Below are 17,789 nucleotides of genomic sequence, written 5' to 3' on the forward strand. Positions count from 1 at the left end.
TGCTCCACCTCTTTATCACTTCCTTACCAACATTAATTTTCTCAGAATATTTAATCTTTTGTCAAATTATATCTCATTCAATTTCTTTTTATTGAGAAAATATTCAAACCTACAAAAAGGCTGAATGAAAAGTACACAAATATCCATAAGATCATTACCTAGGCTCACCAAATGTCAACATGTTGAATATTTGCCCTCCCTCTTTTGTTGTTTCCTGAATCTTTTAAAAGTAAGCTGCAAACATCAGGATATTTTTGCCTTAAGTACTTCAATATGCGTCTCTCAAGATTAACACTATTTTTACATGTAAGCAAGTCACATAACACACCTATGAATATTAACATTAACATCATCTAAATATATAGTCTATACCCTAAATTCCACACAGCCCCAAGTAACTCAAATAATTATATATATATATATATATAATGTATTTCATGTTGAAATATATATATGTGTGTGTGTATGTACATAATATATATTTAGATAAAATGTCTCAAGGTTTACGTATGATATTGGATTGTCATATCTCTAGTCGCAAAGAAAAACATTTGTCTTTTTTGATTTCTACAACATTGGCCATTTTTTATACTTTTTTTTTTTTTAAGATTTTATTTATTTATTCGACAGAGATCGAGACAGCCAGCGAGAAAGGGAACACAAGCAGGGGGAGTGGGAGAGGAAGAAGCAGGCTCATAGCGGAAGAGCCCGATGTGGGGCTCGATCCCATAACGCCGGGATCATGCCCTGAGCCGAAGGCAGACGCTTAACCGCTGTGCCACCCAGGCGCCCCCATTTTTTAGACTCTTGGACCAGTGGTCTTATAGAATGTTCAGCATTTTGGATTTGTCTGATTGTTTTTTTACGCTTTAATTTAGGCTAAATATTTTTAGCAAGACTACTACAGAGGTGATAGCAAATACCTCTTTTGCTTCATATTAGGAAGCATACCATTACACATCTTCCCACTCATGACAATGCCTTTACATATTAACTGTGAGATACAGTCATCGTAAAAATACATTTTGCCTTATAATTAAAAGTGGGATGATACTTGAACACTATATGAATAGCTTTGTCTCCATTAACTTTTCACTCAGTAGGTTTGGCATCCATTCATGACCTTTCCCTGAATAAATTACCATCTCAAAGTGATTTTCTAATTCTAACATCACTTTTATATTTATTAGGTGGCATACTTCTGTAAAGAGAACTTCTGTTTCTCCTTGTATGTGTTTATTCTCATTCTTTCTCTCCCTCCTCTTCATATTACTATACACTTTAGCATGTTTAATGCAATGTTTACATTCCATTACTGTTGTTCTTTATGATGCTGAAATTGTCAAAATTGGGGTAGCAGGGACTCCTTCAAGTCAACCCGTCTATTCTTTGGAAATGATTACATTGGAGTTTGAGCACTTCCATGTTTTATGCACAATCACATGTTCTTAGATCATTTTACTTCCTCTGCCTCCTATCTGTAATCAATCATTTCTCCGTGGACTTTTTTCTACTGGATTACGGTATTTAGATATAAAGATGCGGGGTTATGTGTGCTCATTGCTACTCTAATGTTATTAGTTCTGGGCCTTTTTAGAAGAGATAGATGGATAGCTAGACAGATTTCCCTGTTTTCTGTGTGTGTGTGTGTGTGTGTGTTCTTATTATCTTCAATTCAGATTCATATCAATTTGATTTATATTCAGGTGCATTTGCTTCTCTTAGTATTTAAATACAGGCTTTGTTGTCCTCATTTTTTGTATTTAATTTTCTTTTAAAAATATGTAGATGGGGGCACCTGGGTGGCTCAGTTGGTTAAGCGTCTGCCTTTGGCTCAGGTCATGATCCTGGGATCGAGCCCCGAGTTGGGCTCCCTCCTTAGTGGGGAGTCTGCTTCTGCCTCTGCCCCTCCTGCCCCTCCCCTCTACTCGTGCTCTCTCTCTCTATGGCTCTCTTTCTCTCTCTCTCTTGCTCACTCTCAAATAAATAAATACAAACTTTTAAAAAAATATGTAGATGGTTCAAACATATACCATATATATATATATATATATATATATATATATATATATGGATGTGTGTGTGTATATATATATATATATACAGTGCATATATATATATATGGATGTGTATATATATATATATTATACACAGTGCAAGAAGCCTTGGTCTCATGCCATACTCACTTATCACATATAGAAATTTTTTTATTAGGTTCTTATTTATCCTTTTTTGGAGGAAACTTTTATACCTTAAACAGTAATATTTTATAACTCTAATATAAATGTAAACCCAGTTATATATATATATATATATATATATATATACACACACACACACACACACATATATAAGTTAGATACACATATACATATAAATCAGAGTATGGGAAATGCTCCATTGTTCTAGATCTTCTTCCATTCTTTTTTTTTTTTTTTTAAGGTTTTATTTATTCATTTGACAGAGAGAGTGCACAAACGGGGAGTGGCAGGCAGAGGGAGAAGCATGACCTGAGCCGAAGGCAGACTCTTAACCGACTGACTACCTAGGTGCCCTTTCTTCAATCCTTTTTATTCTGACATAGTTCTCTGTTGTGTGGGTGTACCATAACTAGCTTCCTAAGAGGTACATATCAAGTAATGCCACAGTGATTAACTCTGTATATACACTTGTGTTTAATGTGTAGAGAAATATTGTCAGGATATACTCCTCCATAAGAGAAGTATCATTTTGTACATCTACCAGCAATGGATAAGGTACCTATTTTCCCAGGGGCATGTTACAGAATATGTTGTTCAGTTGTTTGAATTTTGCCAGTCTGATAGATGAGCAATGGTGGTGTGATAGACACTATGATATGCCAACCAGAATGCCCTTCTGGAAGGAAGGACATTGGAGTGGCTAGAAGTGCTGTTAGAAGGCACTCATCTGTAGTCTTCTTTGGGGGTTGCTTAGAGTGAAGAAAATGGTCTCAACCAAGACCATACCTCTTTTCAAGGGCAGTCCCCATCCAAGGACAGCCTAATCAGTATTGGACTATAGAAGCCCAACCCTCTTGCCCTCGTTTGGGACTTCTCTGTGGGCCATTTAGTCTAGAATTCTTATTGGGGTCAGTTGAGGCCTTCACTCAGATAGCCCTGCTGCTCAAATTTTGCCCAATTTTCCTTCCTTGCATTCCTTTCCAAACTTATTGATACCCTCTGTAATGATGGTCCTACAGGCTAATCTCAGTTGGCTTCCTGTGAAACTCAACTTGTGACAGGTATATTGGTATAATTTCATTTTGCATTTCTCTTAGGAAAAAAGTTGAACATCATATACCCATATACATGTGTATATGTATAATACAACATATATGTCTTTCAGGAATGTTTTGACATTGTCCTCTAGAAGTTTTCTACATTTTGCACATTTATATTTCATATAAATTTAATTTTCATATTCATTACTGTTTTATATTTTGTTGCTAATGTAAATGGCTTTCTATTCCACATTCTTTCTAAATGGTTATTATTTGCAAACAGGAACACTATTCACTTTCATATGCTAAATATCTATCCTGCTATCCCACTGAATACTTTTCCAAATCTGTGGCTTCTGGTTTATTCTGATCTGATTTACACAAATGCTTCCCAAAACAATATTATGGAGATAGTGTGCATCCTTTCTTGTTTCTGACCTTAATGGGAATGCCACTTTATTGGATTATGGACTGAGGCATGTATGTTTTATCACGTTAAATTATCCACCAATTCCTATATTAATTTTTTTAAACCAGGAATTGGTGTTAAATTTTATAAAAGGCTTTTTTACAGCAACTGTAAAGAAAACCAATAGGGTAGAACAATTCAAATTGTGTTGGGATTACTTTTGAAAGTATGATAAGATTCTCTTATAAAATCATGTGGGCCTTGGTGCTCCTTTGTGGTGTAGTTCTTTGATGACATCATATTTCTTCTGTGTCATTACTCAATGTAAGCTGTCTGTCTCTCTTGGGACAGTTTTGGTTAAATGTATTTCCTCATGAAATTGTTCATTTGCTCTAAAGTTTCAAATGAATTGGCACAGAGTTCTGCAAAATACTCTCAGGATCTATTAAAATGTCCTTTGTTATTTCCTAGCAGTCATTTCTAATTGTATGTGTTTTCTTTCTCATTTTTCCTCAATTGGGCCGGCTTGTGTTTTGTCTTTGTATGTGTGTGTGTGTGTGTGTGTGTGTGTGTGTGTGTGTGTGTGTTTTCAAAGAGCAAGTATTATTGTTTTTTATTAGTTTTAAATTTGTCTGATTTTGCTGAGAGTTTTCTAGCCATTTGGGTTAGGAATTCAGCTCATTTAATTTCATTCTTCTATTTTAGTTGTTGAAGTTTGTAAGCTATGAGTTTTATTCTGACATCTGATTCTGAAGAAGGTACTATCATTCTTGTTATTGTTATTAACTATTTTATAGATTTTGCAAATTTGAAACCTCCAAGGAATTGTTTAATTGGATTTACTTTTAAAAAGTTTCCTAGCCAGAAAACTTGTTTAAAATATATTCTTGATTTCTAGGTTTATTACATTGTGATCATAGCATGCTTTCATGTAATTTCTACTTTATAGAACTTATTGAGCCTTTAAAATAACTAATACGTGTTCAGTTTTTGTCAATGTTCCCTATTTACAAGAAAAGGATTTACCTCTTATTTGGATGTGTTCAACTATATATATACATGTATACACACACACACACACATATTTACATATATACATATATAACATAATCAATTTATATATGTATACATGTAAAAATCATATAATGTGAATCATATAATGTGATTAACTTTAAGGATGGTACAAGAAGACTTCCACTCATCAAGTAGCTTTTGTGCATTTCTACTTTATGAAGGTAGCTACTGCACTATCCGAAGCATAGATGCAGACATTTCTAACTATTATGCCTTCCTTGTGATTTGTGCCCTTGAACATTATAGAGTATCTTCTTCTGCTCCTCTTAATGCTTTGGGGCATGAAAGCTCTCTTGTCTAGCATCAGAATTTAGCCTTTCTAAATCCTTTTGTTTTCAGTGTGTATTTCCAAAAAGATTTAATTGCATTAATTTCAAGAACCAATCTTAAAAACATTTTCTTAAAAATTTTGGTACATAAGTTAAGCCAAATTACATTTACTGGGTATGACTGATACCTTTTGAAAACTTCTGTCATATTTTATATATTTATTATGGATATCATGTTTAATGAGTTTTTTGTAGGCAGTTTTTTGTAATTTTTTAAATGTTCTGAAATTTAGTGCTAGGATTTTATTTTAGTTTTACATGTTATCATTGTATTAATAACTTTAATAATACTCTTACCACCCCCACAAAGTTATCCTTTGTTTCTTGACCATTTCTGTTGTTTTGGTTTATTGTTGGATTATGGTTTTAAATGCTGTCTCTCTTCTACTGTTCTGCTTCTCTTTTTTAAGAAATCCAATTAAATGTCAGTTCATATTATTTCCCTGTCTTAGCTATTTCTGACCCTCTCTATTTCATTTTTTTATTCATTTTTTTTCCCTTTATCTTCTTGATACCCAGTAGTATATATTCAGCAATACCTGTTTAGTATTGGTCATCTTTCCATTAATTTATTTGTTACTATTTTGTATTACTTTTTTTTCAATTTCCTTCCTGAAATCTGTTATTGTTTGGTTTACAACTTTTCTTTTTACTTTATGAAGACTTTCCTGAGTTTTAAGTTTCACATTTGGTAATTTTATATCTACAAGTGCTTATTTAGTAGTATTTAATTCTTTTGGGAATATTATGTTACTGTATTCTGCTTCATAGTTGATTTGGGGGGAGGGATATCTTTATCTGTTGAATATTTTTTATTCCCACTTTCAGTTCACCTCATATAGTAACTTTGCATGTCTGTTGCCAGCTCTATTTTCTTCTTTAAAAGAATCTTAGATTTTCTAGGATATAGATGCATAAGGGTAGTGAAAGTTTAGATGACCCACTAGACTTCTAGTACTAGTACCTTAAAAAGCCATGTCCCTAAGGAATACTAGTTCTAGTACCCTAGGAACTTGTTTTCCAAGGAGCACCCTAAGACAGCACCATTAGGAGTAGATGCATATTTTCTGATAGCTATTAATTAATTACCTGCAGGATCCTTAATTTGATATATATAAACTCCCACAATCTGATAGCTATTTTATACACACACACACACACGTGTGTGTGTATATATATGTATGTGTGTGTGTGTGTGTGTGTGTATATATATGTGCATTTTTTTTACCCTTCCCTACAGGGTCCTTAATTCTATCACTGGTTTCTAGTTTCCACTTTTCCCTTCTCCAACAGTATTCCCAAGAAATGGCTCTGTCAAGCTTTTTTCCCTCTTTCTTAGGTGGTAATATTTAAAAATCGTTGTATTTGGCTTTGTGCATCGTCAAGGTACTTCACTTTAATTCCTTGTCCCAATGCTGACTTTTATTTTTAAATTTTTTTTAAATTTTTGTTTTATTTATTTATTTTTATTTAAGTTTAATTGACATAAAACATCTTGTAATTTCAGGGGTACCTCATGATATTTCAATATTTTTACACATTAGGAAATGACCCCCAGGTTAATTAAGTCTGGTAACTATCTGTCAATATACAGAGTTTCAATGCTGATTTTTAAAAAGGAATATAACTAATGGTCCACTACAGACTATGCTAAATTACCTAAGTTTTTGGTGAAAGCCTTTATCAGCTTAAAGAAGTTGTCTTTGTTTCTATATTTCTAAGGATTTTGAATATGGATTTTGTGGAATTTATTGGAGGCTGTTTCTACATCTATAAGACGATTATTATCTTTTCATGTAGATGCAAATGCAGTGAATTAAATTACAGATATTTAAATTTTAATCAAACTTAGCATTCCTGCGTGAAAAATAATAATTTTTTTTAATCCATTGAAGAATTTGATTTATATCCACCAGGGCAAATCTGGGCTATGGAATAAGTTGAACCTCATTTCACATATAACAGCATACCTATCTTTTATAGTTCTATAGTTATAAGACTCAACTATTTTCCATTAATGCATGTCAGATTATATCACAGCAGTGAGCATATTACTTTTGATCTGGACTTCAGGTAAATAATGCGAATACATATCAGAATATGGTAGCCATATAGTAAGTTCAAAGTAAATGGCAAGGAACTTGACTAGTCTTCACAAGGGAGGTGTCTGTATCTCAGTTTTCAGTCCACCTTCAAAAGACAAGCAGTCACAGCCAAGATAATTTAACAAAGCAGGAAAGAATAGTCATTTTTACTGCACAGTAATCATTCTTTCCATGCAACTATGGTCTCTATTATATTAACTTGGTAGAACAGAAAATATGATTATTAGTATGAAAACACAGTAGAATTTTGACAAGGGCAACATGGCAATGTACTTTAAACTCGCATTTCACTTTTAATTTTAGAATAAACAGCAGTAAAACTAATGATTTCCTTCACTAGAGGGGTGACAATCTAAGATGCAGATAAAGTGCTTTTATTCCCAAATAAAATAAAATTTGGGAATAAGACATCACATTAGACATTAGACACCATTAGACATCAGGTATCTCTCCTCAAGTTGGTATAGATTTTCTCTTAAAAAATTAAATATAAATCTTGTATTTCTATTTAAAAATTTGAAAGATACTGGTATCAGTGAAAATTTAATAATGCATGTGCCTTTTACCTGATTACACACCATTCAAATTTCTTATATTAAATTCTGTTGAACTTCTACAGCTTCTAAATAAGTGAAATATTGTAGTGCTTAAAAATAGCATGCTTTAATTTACTGTCTGTTTATCACATGAGGTGAGCTAATTGTTTTCAGACAATGTCCTAATCAGATGTAATAGTGAAATTTAATGAAAAAAATTTATTGGGTTGATTAGGTGATAGACTTGTGAATTGGGGGGCATGCCATTTTCTACAGTATTTGTAATGAATAATGGCATTTAAAATTGTTCCAAGTGAAATCATCAGCTCTCATGAGCAAAGCTTTCTATTGCTGCATAGAGAAAGAGAATGGATTCACCAACATATATAATTTTTCATTTAACACAATTTAGGAAGATGACAGGGCAATTCCTTATGTTTATGAATTTGAACCACTTAAAATGATTGAAACTCTGCTTACTTCATATTTTGAGAAAAAGGTAGCCGTGTCTTTGACAAAACCTTTTACTTAACTGCAGCCTGAATTACAGGATGCAAGACGTTAGAGTTCCAGATAGGGCAACTCAGAAGTTAAAGGTCTACATAAGGAATACAAAATCCCTCCATATTTTCTGAAGCAATCCCAAGTTTAATGGTTTGGGTAAAGAAGTTCTGCATCGTTGTTTGATTCAGGAACTACATAAATTGATATTAATATTTGAAATATTAATACCATATCATATTATCATAATATCATATTAATAGAATACACATATTCTACTCAAAAGAACAATTAATTACTTTATATTTTTGGAAAAGCTAATTTTTATTTTTATTAATATTGTCTTTAATACAACATATAAAAGTAGAGAAATTCTGCTATTACATATTCATAGTGAAAGTATTCTAGAAATAAAAAATATATATGTATGTATATATATATTAGTGTGTATATATATTTGTGTGTGTATATATTATATATATATATATGAGCTTAGAAATATTTTACTTTTGATGTAGGAATTCCAGTTCTGTTAATCAAAACTAAATAAATAATCCATAATATAAAGTAGCTTTTTGTGCGGTGACAGATACAATTACAGCAAAATGCCACTGAATTATACACTGAATAATACTGGTTAAGTATCTACATCCAGTCAACTAAATATTAATCTTCTAAAGAGTTGTTTTTCAAAATTATGTAGCATTATGGGAAAAGCATGCTTTACAATTAGAATTTAAAATATCAGAATGAAATACTATAGTTTACATAAAATTATAATTTTGTCCAAAATGAGAAAACTACATAAATTCTTTCTGCTTTTATTTTTTGAAATTACTTTAGTAAGGATCAATCACCTTTGTAAATGAGAAAAAAAAAACACTAAAATATTTATAATGACAACCATCACACTCTATAATGAAAGAGCCTGAAAGACTAATTTTATAACCTGGTCTCTAATTAATAGTTTTTATCTACCTACTCGTTGTGAAAGAGAGCAAAATGTTTGCAAAAATTTACTAATTTCGTTTAGTAAGATACTTGAAACAGATACATATATTTTCAGTCAGTGAGGAAGCTCTCAAATATAGCTAAGCATCAAATACTGCAAGGATGGGCATCCTGATTGTTGGCTGTCAAACCCTCTGTTCCTGTCAGTTCTCACTTTCAGCATGTCAAGTGAAAAAAGAGAGGTTAAAAAGTCATCAATGTCAGTATGCATTACTGTTTAGACTGTAAATTATTATACTATTTTCGGAGAGCCAATTTGGAACTCCATATCAAAACCTAAATAAATACGTATGTACACATATGTTTTGCCTAGGTATCTTTTGATACCTTAAAATATATTTTTGAGGTAATAATCACAAATAAGTATTTACGTATAAGAATGTTTATCTCTGAATAATTTCTAGTATCAAAATTAGAGTAACTTTAATGATGATTAAAATTGATTCATTTAAAAATAGTATGGTAAATCTATTTGGCAGAATGTTGAACAGCTATTAAAACTATACTTAAGAATATTAAATATTAAGAGTATAATAAATGATGTAAAGGTTCTTATACATTATTCTTTACTACAAATACACATATATGCTTTGATTATAATATTTAAAGGAAAATCAAATATTTTTAATGTTAAAAGGAATTAAAAGTATATATATACCAATTGATTAACAGTGTGAGAGTGTGGGGTGATGAGATTGTGTTTGATTTTAAATTAGTTCAGTTAATTCAGTTTAGAATTGTACAGATCTTTATGGCGTATATATGTGTCAATATTGTAATCATAAATGATTCATAAAAGAGCTTTTTTGGTAAGCTATTTAAAAAAATTGAGGCAAAGGAATTCAAACTATTTACTAAGATTGTGTGGGTGTGTAGACTTAGGTATAACTTATTTGTCTAACCACTGACCTCTAACTCATTAACAAAGTAGATTAATTTCATCCACATTGCCAAAATATCCATAAACAATCGTGCAGTCATGTTTATTTCTCAGTGAGGCAAGCCACAGATTCTGAACTGCAACCAGAATAGATCAAAATATTTTCTACTTCAATGAAAGCTTTGTTACAATCTTCACATAGAAGAGGAACAAAGTAAACACATCTGCTCTATGAAGTTGTTCTGAACATTTCAGAAATAATGAATTAGACTGCATGTCAGGATCATTTGATAGGGGGCAAAGGTATTTCTTTCCAAGGCTTATAAAGGAACTTCTGTTAGGTTCATAAATATCTCAGTTCCTGCATGCCAGCATCAGCACCCCCATTCCCTGCCAATCCCACACTTTTTAAAAGACATTATTTCTCTTCTTAATTTGTTGAATAGATTGTCTTCTTGGATTTGTATATATAAAGATGTATTACACATTTTTCCCTATCCTTCATTCCCTATCTTATAAATATTTACAATTTGTATGTAATTTTGACCACCTGGGTTTTCACACAATTTCTTGAATATAAAATACTGGGGTTAAAAATTTTAATAAAATATCACAGTCAATTTTAAGATTTGGAAGGTGTGATTTATTATTTTGGGCCAAAATATCTTCCTAGCATTTATGATACCAGAGTTTACTATTAGCTAGCAAAAGTTAATCAGATAGAGCACTTTGCTAGTGAAGCTTCCTCCAGTTCACATTTAAAAAAAAAGAAAGGAAAAAGAAAAAGAGTTCCCTGAGTCCTGTCTGATATAATCATTTTAATAGATATAAAATTGTCAAAAAGTTTATGCATATATAAAAAGACACATTTATTTAGGATATAAATGAGATCACATTATACATTAGCCTATAACCTGGTTTTCCAACGTAATGATAGACTATGAAAATTAATCTACATCTCTGTTGTGGAAATTATACATGTTCCAAATTATTTATTTCAGCTTTGATTAAAATTAAAGTCATGACAATTATTTTAATAGGTACAGACCTTAGGTGTTAAATTTTAAACTACCGACACAAGATTTTGAGAATTCAAGGCACTAAGTTGCTGAACATAAATATGTATGTAGATAATGATATATTTTGAGAATATGCACAAGACTTGAAGGTTCTAACAACATAAAAGTAGCCAGGTTGTTTAGGGATCTTTTGGCACATTTATATTTACTCTATATTTTGTTAAGTATGAAATTGATTCTTGGGCTAGTTTGTTTGTAAACTCTCTTAGAGGATTCCAATTTATCCACAAAGTTTTATCTTTATAAATTATCTTTTACCTTTAGACTAGGATATTTATTTGATTTGAAAGGAAACTAGTTCTCATGAATACTTGTTATTGACCATTACATTCAAATTCACTTATTAACCTTGTATTATTTTAACCATTTCTGAATTCTCTAATTTTTAAATAATTGGATAAAACTGTATAAACTGTTAACTCGTTTGGAATTTAAAGGAAAAATAACCCTTTCCTTTTTATCAGAAAGTCTATAAAAATATAGCACAGACTCTGTGTCTTTATCTTGGTTTTTCAAATCTGCATTATATTTCCTTGTAAGGATATATATATGATAATGTATTCAACTATTCAACTTTTTGATGGACATTTAGTTTGCTTCAAGTATTTAAAACACTTATAGTACCTTGAAAATACTGCTTGTACAAAATAAGGAATGTATATTTGTTGAATGAAAAATTTTCTCTAGATTGTCCTCAAGTCTATGAAAGTAGAGGTTGGGTAATTTTCATGTATTCAATTCTAGATCCCAGCGCCCTCACCTCTTAGCATACGTGTGTGACTCAATAATTCTACTGAGTGTTGAGACTGTTTGTGGTAAGGTGCAGTTTGAATTTATAGCTACAGAGGGGGATCCTCTTCCTAAAACTTAGTCCTTGGGTTAAATATATGGATTTCACAGGCATTAACTGTAGGTTCAGAACATGCCACAAGAATTGTACCAGGAGCATGACAACAATGACACCAAACAGAAGGAAGCCAGCACTTACCTGGACGAGAAACATTGCTATGTGGTGAAATTCTCCACGGCCCCCTTGCTTAACAGGAACTGTCATAAAGAATTTGCTGCCATCTCTAGAAAACACTGGCTCTTCATTCTAAAACACAAAAGTGCATATAACAGTCTCAAGATGGTATGTGCTTTGTGCTGCCAACCATTGCTAATTCAAGCATGGGTTATACCATTTTTGATTTTGAATTGCTTTAGGAAATGGTCAATTTATCTCTAAAAATAATGTGAATGCACCACCACCATCTATCTTCAGAAATTTTTCATGTTTCCCAACTAGAAACTGTGCCCATTAAACAATAACTTCCCATTCCTCCCTGCCTTACGTCCCGTCAGTCCCCTTTCTGTCTCTTTGATTTGGATTACCATAAGAAGCTCTTTAATGAATGGTTTACCAAAAACATATAATTTTTAATATATTTTTTCTGAAATATTTCAGCCACTCTGGTTACTTGAACATACATTTCTGTGGCTGTATACATAAATTTACTGAAAACACAGAACTAAAATGCTGCAAAATTGGAAGGAATCCACTGAAAATCATTTAATTTAAACTTCCCATCATCACTGTTCACCCCTCCAAAAACACACAAACACAAATGCCCAATTGATGATTTTTTAATTAAACTCTAGTGGCATGTTAAATCAATAGAATTATTTTCTGAAAATTAAATGATGGAAGCTATACATATAGATTGCTTTCCTTTTGCTCCAGGGGAAACATTAAGAAAATGGATTTGCCTGACAAAACGCTGAGTTCTTTCCTATTGGATTAGTGAAAGTGATTATACATATGGTAAAAGAAAGGCTTTGCTATGGTTTCTTCTGCAGGCCTTTCAAAATGGCCTACAAGCTCTTTCAGGTGATCTGGTCTTCCACTCTCTTTATGATCTCTTCTTCTGTCCTCCTGTTTCCTCACTGTGCATGCTCCCACTCCGTGGCCTTTGCACTTTTTATTCCGTTTGGTTCTTTGTCTCTTTCATATCTCGTCTCTATGTCACTTTATCAGTGAGGTGCTTCCAGTTTACTCAGGGAGAGGGAGATCGTGGAAGTGAGATCATCCGGCTCTATATGAATCCCTCATCCCCTTTACCTACTTCCTGTTTCTTTCCATAGCACCCGACAGCATCCAACATACTATACTTAGGCAGGTATGCATTTTGCGGGGGTATATGTGTGTATGTATATGTATATGTGTGTGGGCAGGGAGATAGGCAAGTAGGTAGTATTCCTCTGAAATGAAAGCTCCATGAGGGAGGAAACTTGTATTCTTCACTGCTCTATCTCCAGCACCTAGACAACGGCTGTCACATGAATTGTGCTTTATATGTATTTAATGAAAAAAATGATGACTATTTTAATAAACTCTAGAGTCTGATTTTAGCTTCATTAGTGAGATCATCCCTTGATAGAAATATAAGAATAATATTTTCCTTGTCTACTTCATGGACACTCATGAAAATATAAGATGATATATATAAAAATTTAAAACTCTGAAGTAATATACAATTCAAGGATGAAGACAGTGCATTGCTAGGCATGTAATAAATACTGACAAGATACCTGACTGAGTGAATCACATCTTTCAGCTATGACAGAGTCAGTAATTCTGTACGTTCCGTCGGTTCCCTCTGGGATCTCTCTCTTGGCCTTTGTCCTGTCTGGAACAACCTTTCTGTTTTCCTTTATGTACTTAATTTTACCCTTTTTTCCCCACTTAAACTCAAGGAACAGAAACCATTTACAAATTTCCCTAGTTCGAGAGGGTCTCGTAGTTAAGAAATCTCTCCTCGGAGATTCTAACAATTACCCTGTACTCATCTCTATCATGGCATTCAGTGCATTCTATTATACGGTTGGCTTCCTTCACTAGGCAAGTAATAATTAAACTAAGTTTGCAATTTTATCTTTTTAGCTCTATTGCCTAGGACCCACTAGGTGTCCAGCTCAATAGACTAGATGAAGCATGTATACAATAGGAAAAAATGTTTGTTATATATCACTCTATCCACATTTGCTCCAAACTATCAGTTCCTCCCCTATTCAACATTATCCCCTTGTGATTTGCTCCAAAAATAAATTGCCTTTTCAAGGTACAGGGATATCTGAGCATTCTTCTTTTTGTATTTGTGCGTTCATCCCCTTCACATTCTAGTGCCTTATAAATGGCTCAGTGAAGGAGCAGATGGGGACTATATTCTCAAATGCACTGCTGGGCTTAATAACCTTCACCACTAGGCAATATCTGCCTATAAATAGAGCTCTATGCCAACCTTTTCCTAGAATTCAATAATGGAAATGGAGCCAATCGCACTGTCCACTTTCATGATTGTAAGCAAATCAGTGTTTATGACGTACAGAGCAATGAATTGGGGATACCGAATTCTATCTCTTGACCAAAAATTTTGTGCATGGGTTATCACAAGTCTCTTGAAAGCCAGGCCAAATATGCCTACATCTTCTCTGTTCTTCCCACCATCCAGAAAGTGAACATATAATGATTATACTGTTTCTAATTGTCTTCGAAATTTGTTTCATCTTGTTACTACTACCGTTCTCATACTTTATATTTCATCAAATTCTGAATATTTTATAAAATTCTCTAAGAGTTTCTAGAGAAAAACTCAACTGTGACAAACTACCACCTGCATTTTTTTTTACTGAATAATTGATAACTAGTTTCTTTGCTTTAAAAAAAGTTTCTATTAAACATTCATAAATTTGGGATTTAAAATGTAGCTAACATAATTCCAAAAAAGCATGCATTATGTTGATGCATGTTACACTATAATGAATGCCACTGGAAACAAAAATGATAGCAAAATAGGTTTAATAATGCAGGATAATTCAGAATACATCAATACCCATTATATTTTTGCTTCTTATTGTTACTTTCAGTATCTAACTTAAGAAACTCCATTATTGACCACAAGATCAAAGGTTTTTTTTTCCAATTTCATTAAGATTAAGTAGTTCATATTAATATCTACTTATTTATCTATAGGTAGATTCGGTATGCTTATCCTTCAAACAAGAACAGGTTTAGATTATCCACAATCCTTCTTACTTTTTCCTTCTTTATTCAGCAAGTATTTATGGAGACTTTGTTCAAATAACCAGACTCTATATTAGGCATTTAGTTTACAATGAGGAACAAAAATGAATATCCCTCCTGCCCTTGTGAACTTAGGAAAACAATGTAGAAATAATTGTATAAGTATTACAAAATAATTACATGTGAATAAAAAAAAACTTTTATTGAGGGATATGATTTGGTTACAGTGGTTGGGGGAGGTGATTTTTTAAGTAGGTGATTTAAGCTGAGGTTTGAAAAAGGAGCAGCCTTCACAAAAGAAAGTCGTTGAGAGAATTCCATTTAGAAGAAAGGCTCATACAAAGACCCTGTGAATATGAGAGCTCATGTGCCTACAATGGAGAAGGAACTGACAAAAAATCTGTTTCAGTTGTGAGAGTGATATGGGTAGTGGCAACCAAGTACACACTTTGCAGTGGTCCCTCAGGCAGCCTGCAGTGTGAAGAGGCTGGCATGTGCCTGAGGGGTTGAGCACGGTCCGCAGATAAAAAGGAACTGTAGTTCCTGCAGTCTGATCCTGGATGCTGTTTATGAAGCGGAGAAAAGCAAATTGACTTGAGATCTTTGAATGTAAAATTGAAGAACCTGGTGATGAATAATATACAGAATAATAGGCGAATAATAATAATATGCAGAAAAGGATAAGAAAAGCTGAACAATGACTGCTAGGTTTATGATTTTAATGGCTGGATGAGTAATTATGTCCTTGACTCCTAGGATAAGAAGAGTACATAAGACTAGAATATGTTTAGTTTGGACCTGTGGGTGTGCAGTTACTTTTATAGATTTAGGAGAAGATGCCAAGCATGAAGTTGGATGTTTTAGAACTCAGCGATGTGAGCTGCCCAGGGCTATACATTTAGCGGTCTCAATACATGATCGTAATTGAAACCATAGATGTGTATGACACTTTAAGAGAGAATATAAAATAAAAGATTGCTGTAAAGAACAAAACAAAGCAAACCAAACACAGCACTTCCTTTGCAAAAAATAGTGATGGAGTTAATAGTAAAATGGGTTCAGCCATATTCAGATATCTACTTGTGTTTCTTTCTGAAATGTCTAGTATGAAACCATGTTGTGGAGACATTTGGTAGTTATTCTTTTGTGATCTGGATCCCAGCCTCACTTATGTCATAAACTAGCATCAGGAGCTAGGATACCTCTAAGGAAAGAAGCATTCATCTAAATAATCTCCACATAACCAATTTATGTGGACGTTTGGCCAGTTTTCTGGGCAATTTGAACAGTGCTAATGGTTTCCAGCTTTAATGGGTCACAACTTTTTCCTCTTTTCATCTACACAAAAGTTTACTTATATGAGTGATCCTGAAAAGCGATCCTAGTAGTTATTCTGCAACTTACGTTCTATAAAACAGAGGTAGCCTTTTTATATATGATGTCATAGAAAAGACAAGTCATAAATATTTTAATGGAAAAGACTCAGTCAAACATAGCAAAGGCTTAAAGTCATAATACTGAGATAACTTTTGAGAGAAAGTTCTTACACAGCAAGCAGAATGAACACAGTGGCCAAAATGTGACATAAAGCAACTTCCTATGCCATACCTGTTTGGAGAGCCAAGTATCTGATGTCATCTCATATTTCTGAAAAGAAACAATGAAGTCCATGAAGCTTCTGAACACCAAAATAAGCATACATTAATGTAACTTTTTTTACACGTAATCCTTTAGGCATTTTTTTTTCTCTCTTCAACTGGTGAAATACCATGAGACATCCCACTGTCACTACTGAATTCAACTGAATGAATAAGTACAGAATTGGGATTAAGTGATAATTTAATTATAAAATCTTTCCTTTGGTGAACTCCTTTAGAATTCCCGGTAGTATGTCACCAGGGATAGAAGATCATTTTCCAGTGCTGTTTGATTACCTCATTTCAAACTGTTTTGAACCACTAGGCACTGTCTCTTTTCACCTCTAGGCATCATTGGGAAACAAAATTATTAAGTCCTTCAAAAGAACTGGGCAAACAGCCAGGAATAAAATGAAAAGGTAGATGTTCTTTCAACGTTCAATCCACTCTCCATCATACTCATTTTCTTTTCTTAAGGAGAAACAATTAAATATTTCAAAGGACAAAATTTTATGTTCCATTAATCTTGCAAATGATCAGAACCAAGATCTTATTTCACAAAGCAAAATGAGATTAATTTAATCTCAAGTTAAATATGTATAGATACAATAAATTTTACCAGTACTGTTTACATATAAGAACTTATGAAAATCTTGTACTTTAAAAAATGAGTCTATAATAAAAAGATTTAAATGAAAACTACATCACCATATATTGCAAATTTTATCTGTATGCAGAGGTATTGATTTCAAATTGTTACTAATTATTTGTAGGTGTTTTTTTTAAACCAGTTTTCTCTCCTTAAGCCATATTAGTACATTATAATCAAACACTTTCTCTTTTCAGGGCCTGTATTTATATTTGTTTATTTCACTAGATTTTGCTACATATAGATATCAAGGAAACATCTAATTTATTCCTTGA

The 17,789-nt window shown here is 32.7% G+C and overlaps 1 protein-coding gene across 4 annotated transcripts in view; it reads right to left on the reverse strand.

Moving 5' to 3' along the window:
- DPP10 (dipeptidyl peptidase like 10) overlaps nucleotides 1-17,789 on the reverse strand; it is a 648,232-nt gene that overhangs the window by 62,935 nt on the left and 567,508 nt on the right. For all 4 annotated transcript variants that reach the window (XM_087856800.1, XM_087856769.1, XM_045804069.2 and 1 more), the window contains exons 12-13: nucleotides 16,837-16,875; nucleotides 12,154-12,261 (exon numbers count right to left, since the gene is read on the reverse strand). In XM_087856800.1, coding sequence (XP_087712926.1) covers nucleotides 12,154-12,261; nucleotides 16,837-16,875 — 147 coding nt within the window. The remainder of the gene's footprint in view (nucleotides 1-12,153; nucleotides 12,262-16,836; nucleotides 16,876-17,789) is intronic.

This window comes from Ursus americanus, chromosome 1 (genome assembly GCF_024610735.1).
Source record: "Ursus americanus isolate L20-20 chromosome 1, mUrsAme1.1.p, whole genome shotgun sequence".
Classification (NCBI taxonomy): Eukaryota; Metazoa; Chordata; class Mammalia; order Carnivora; family Ursidae; genus Ursus; species Ursus americanus.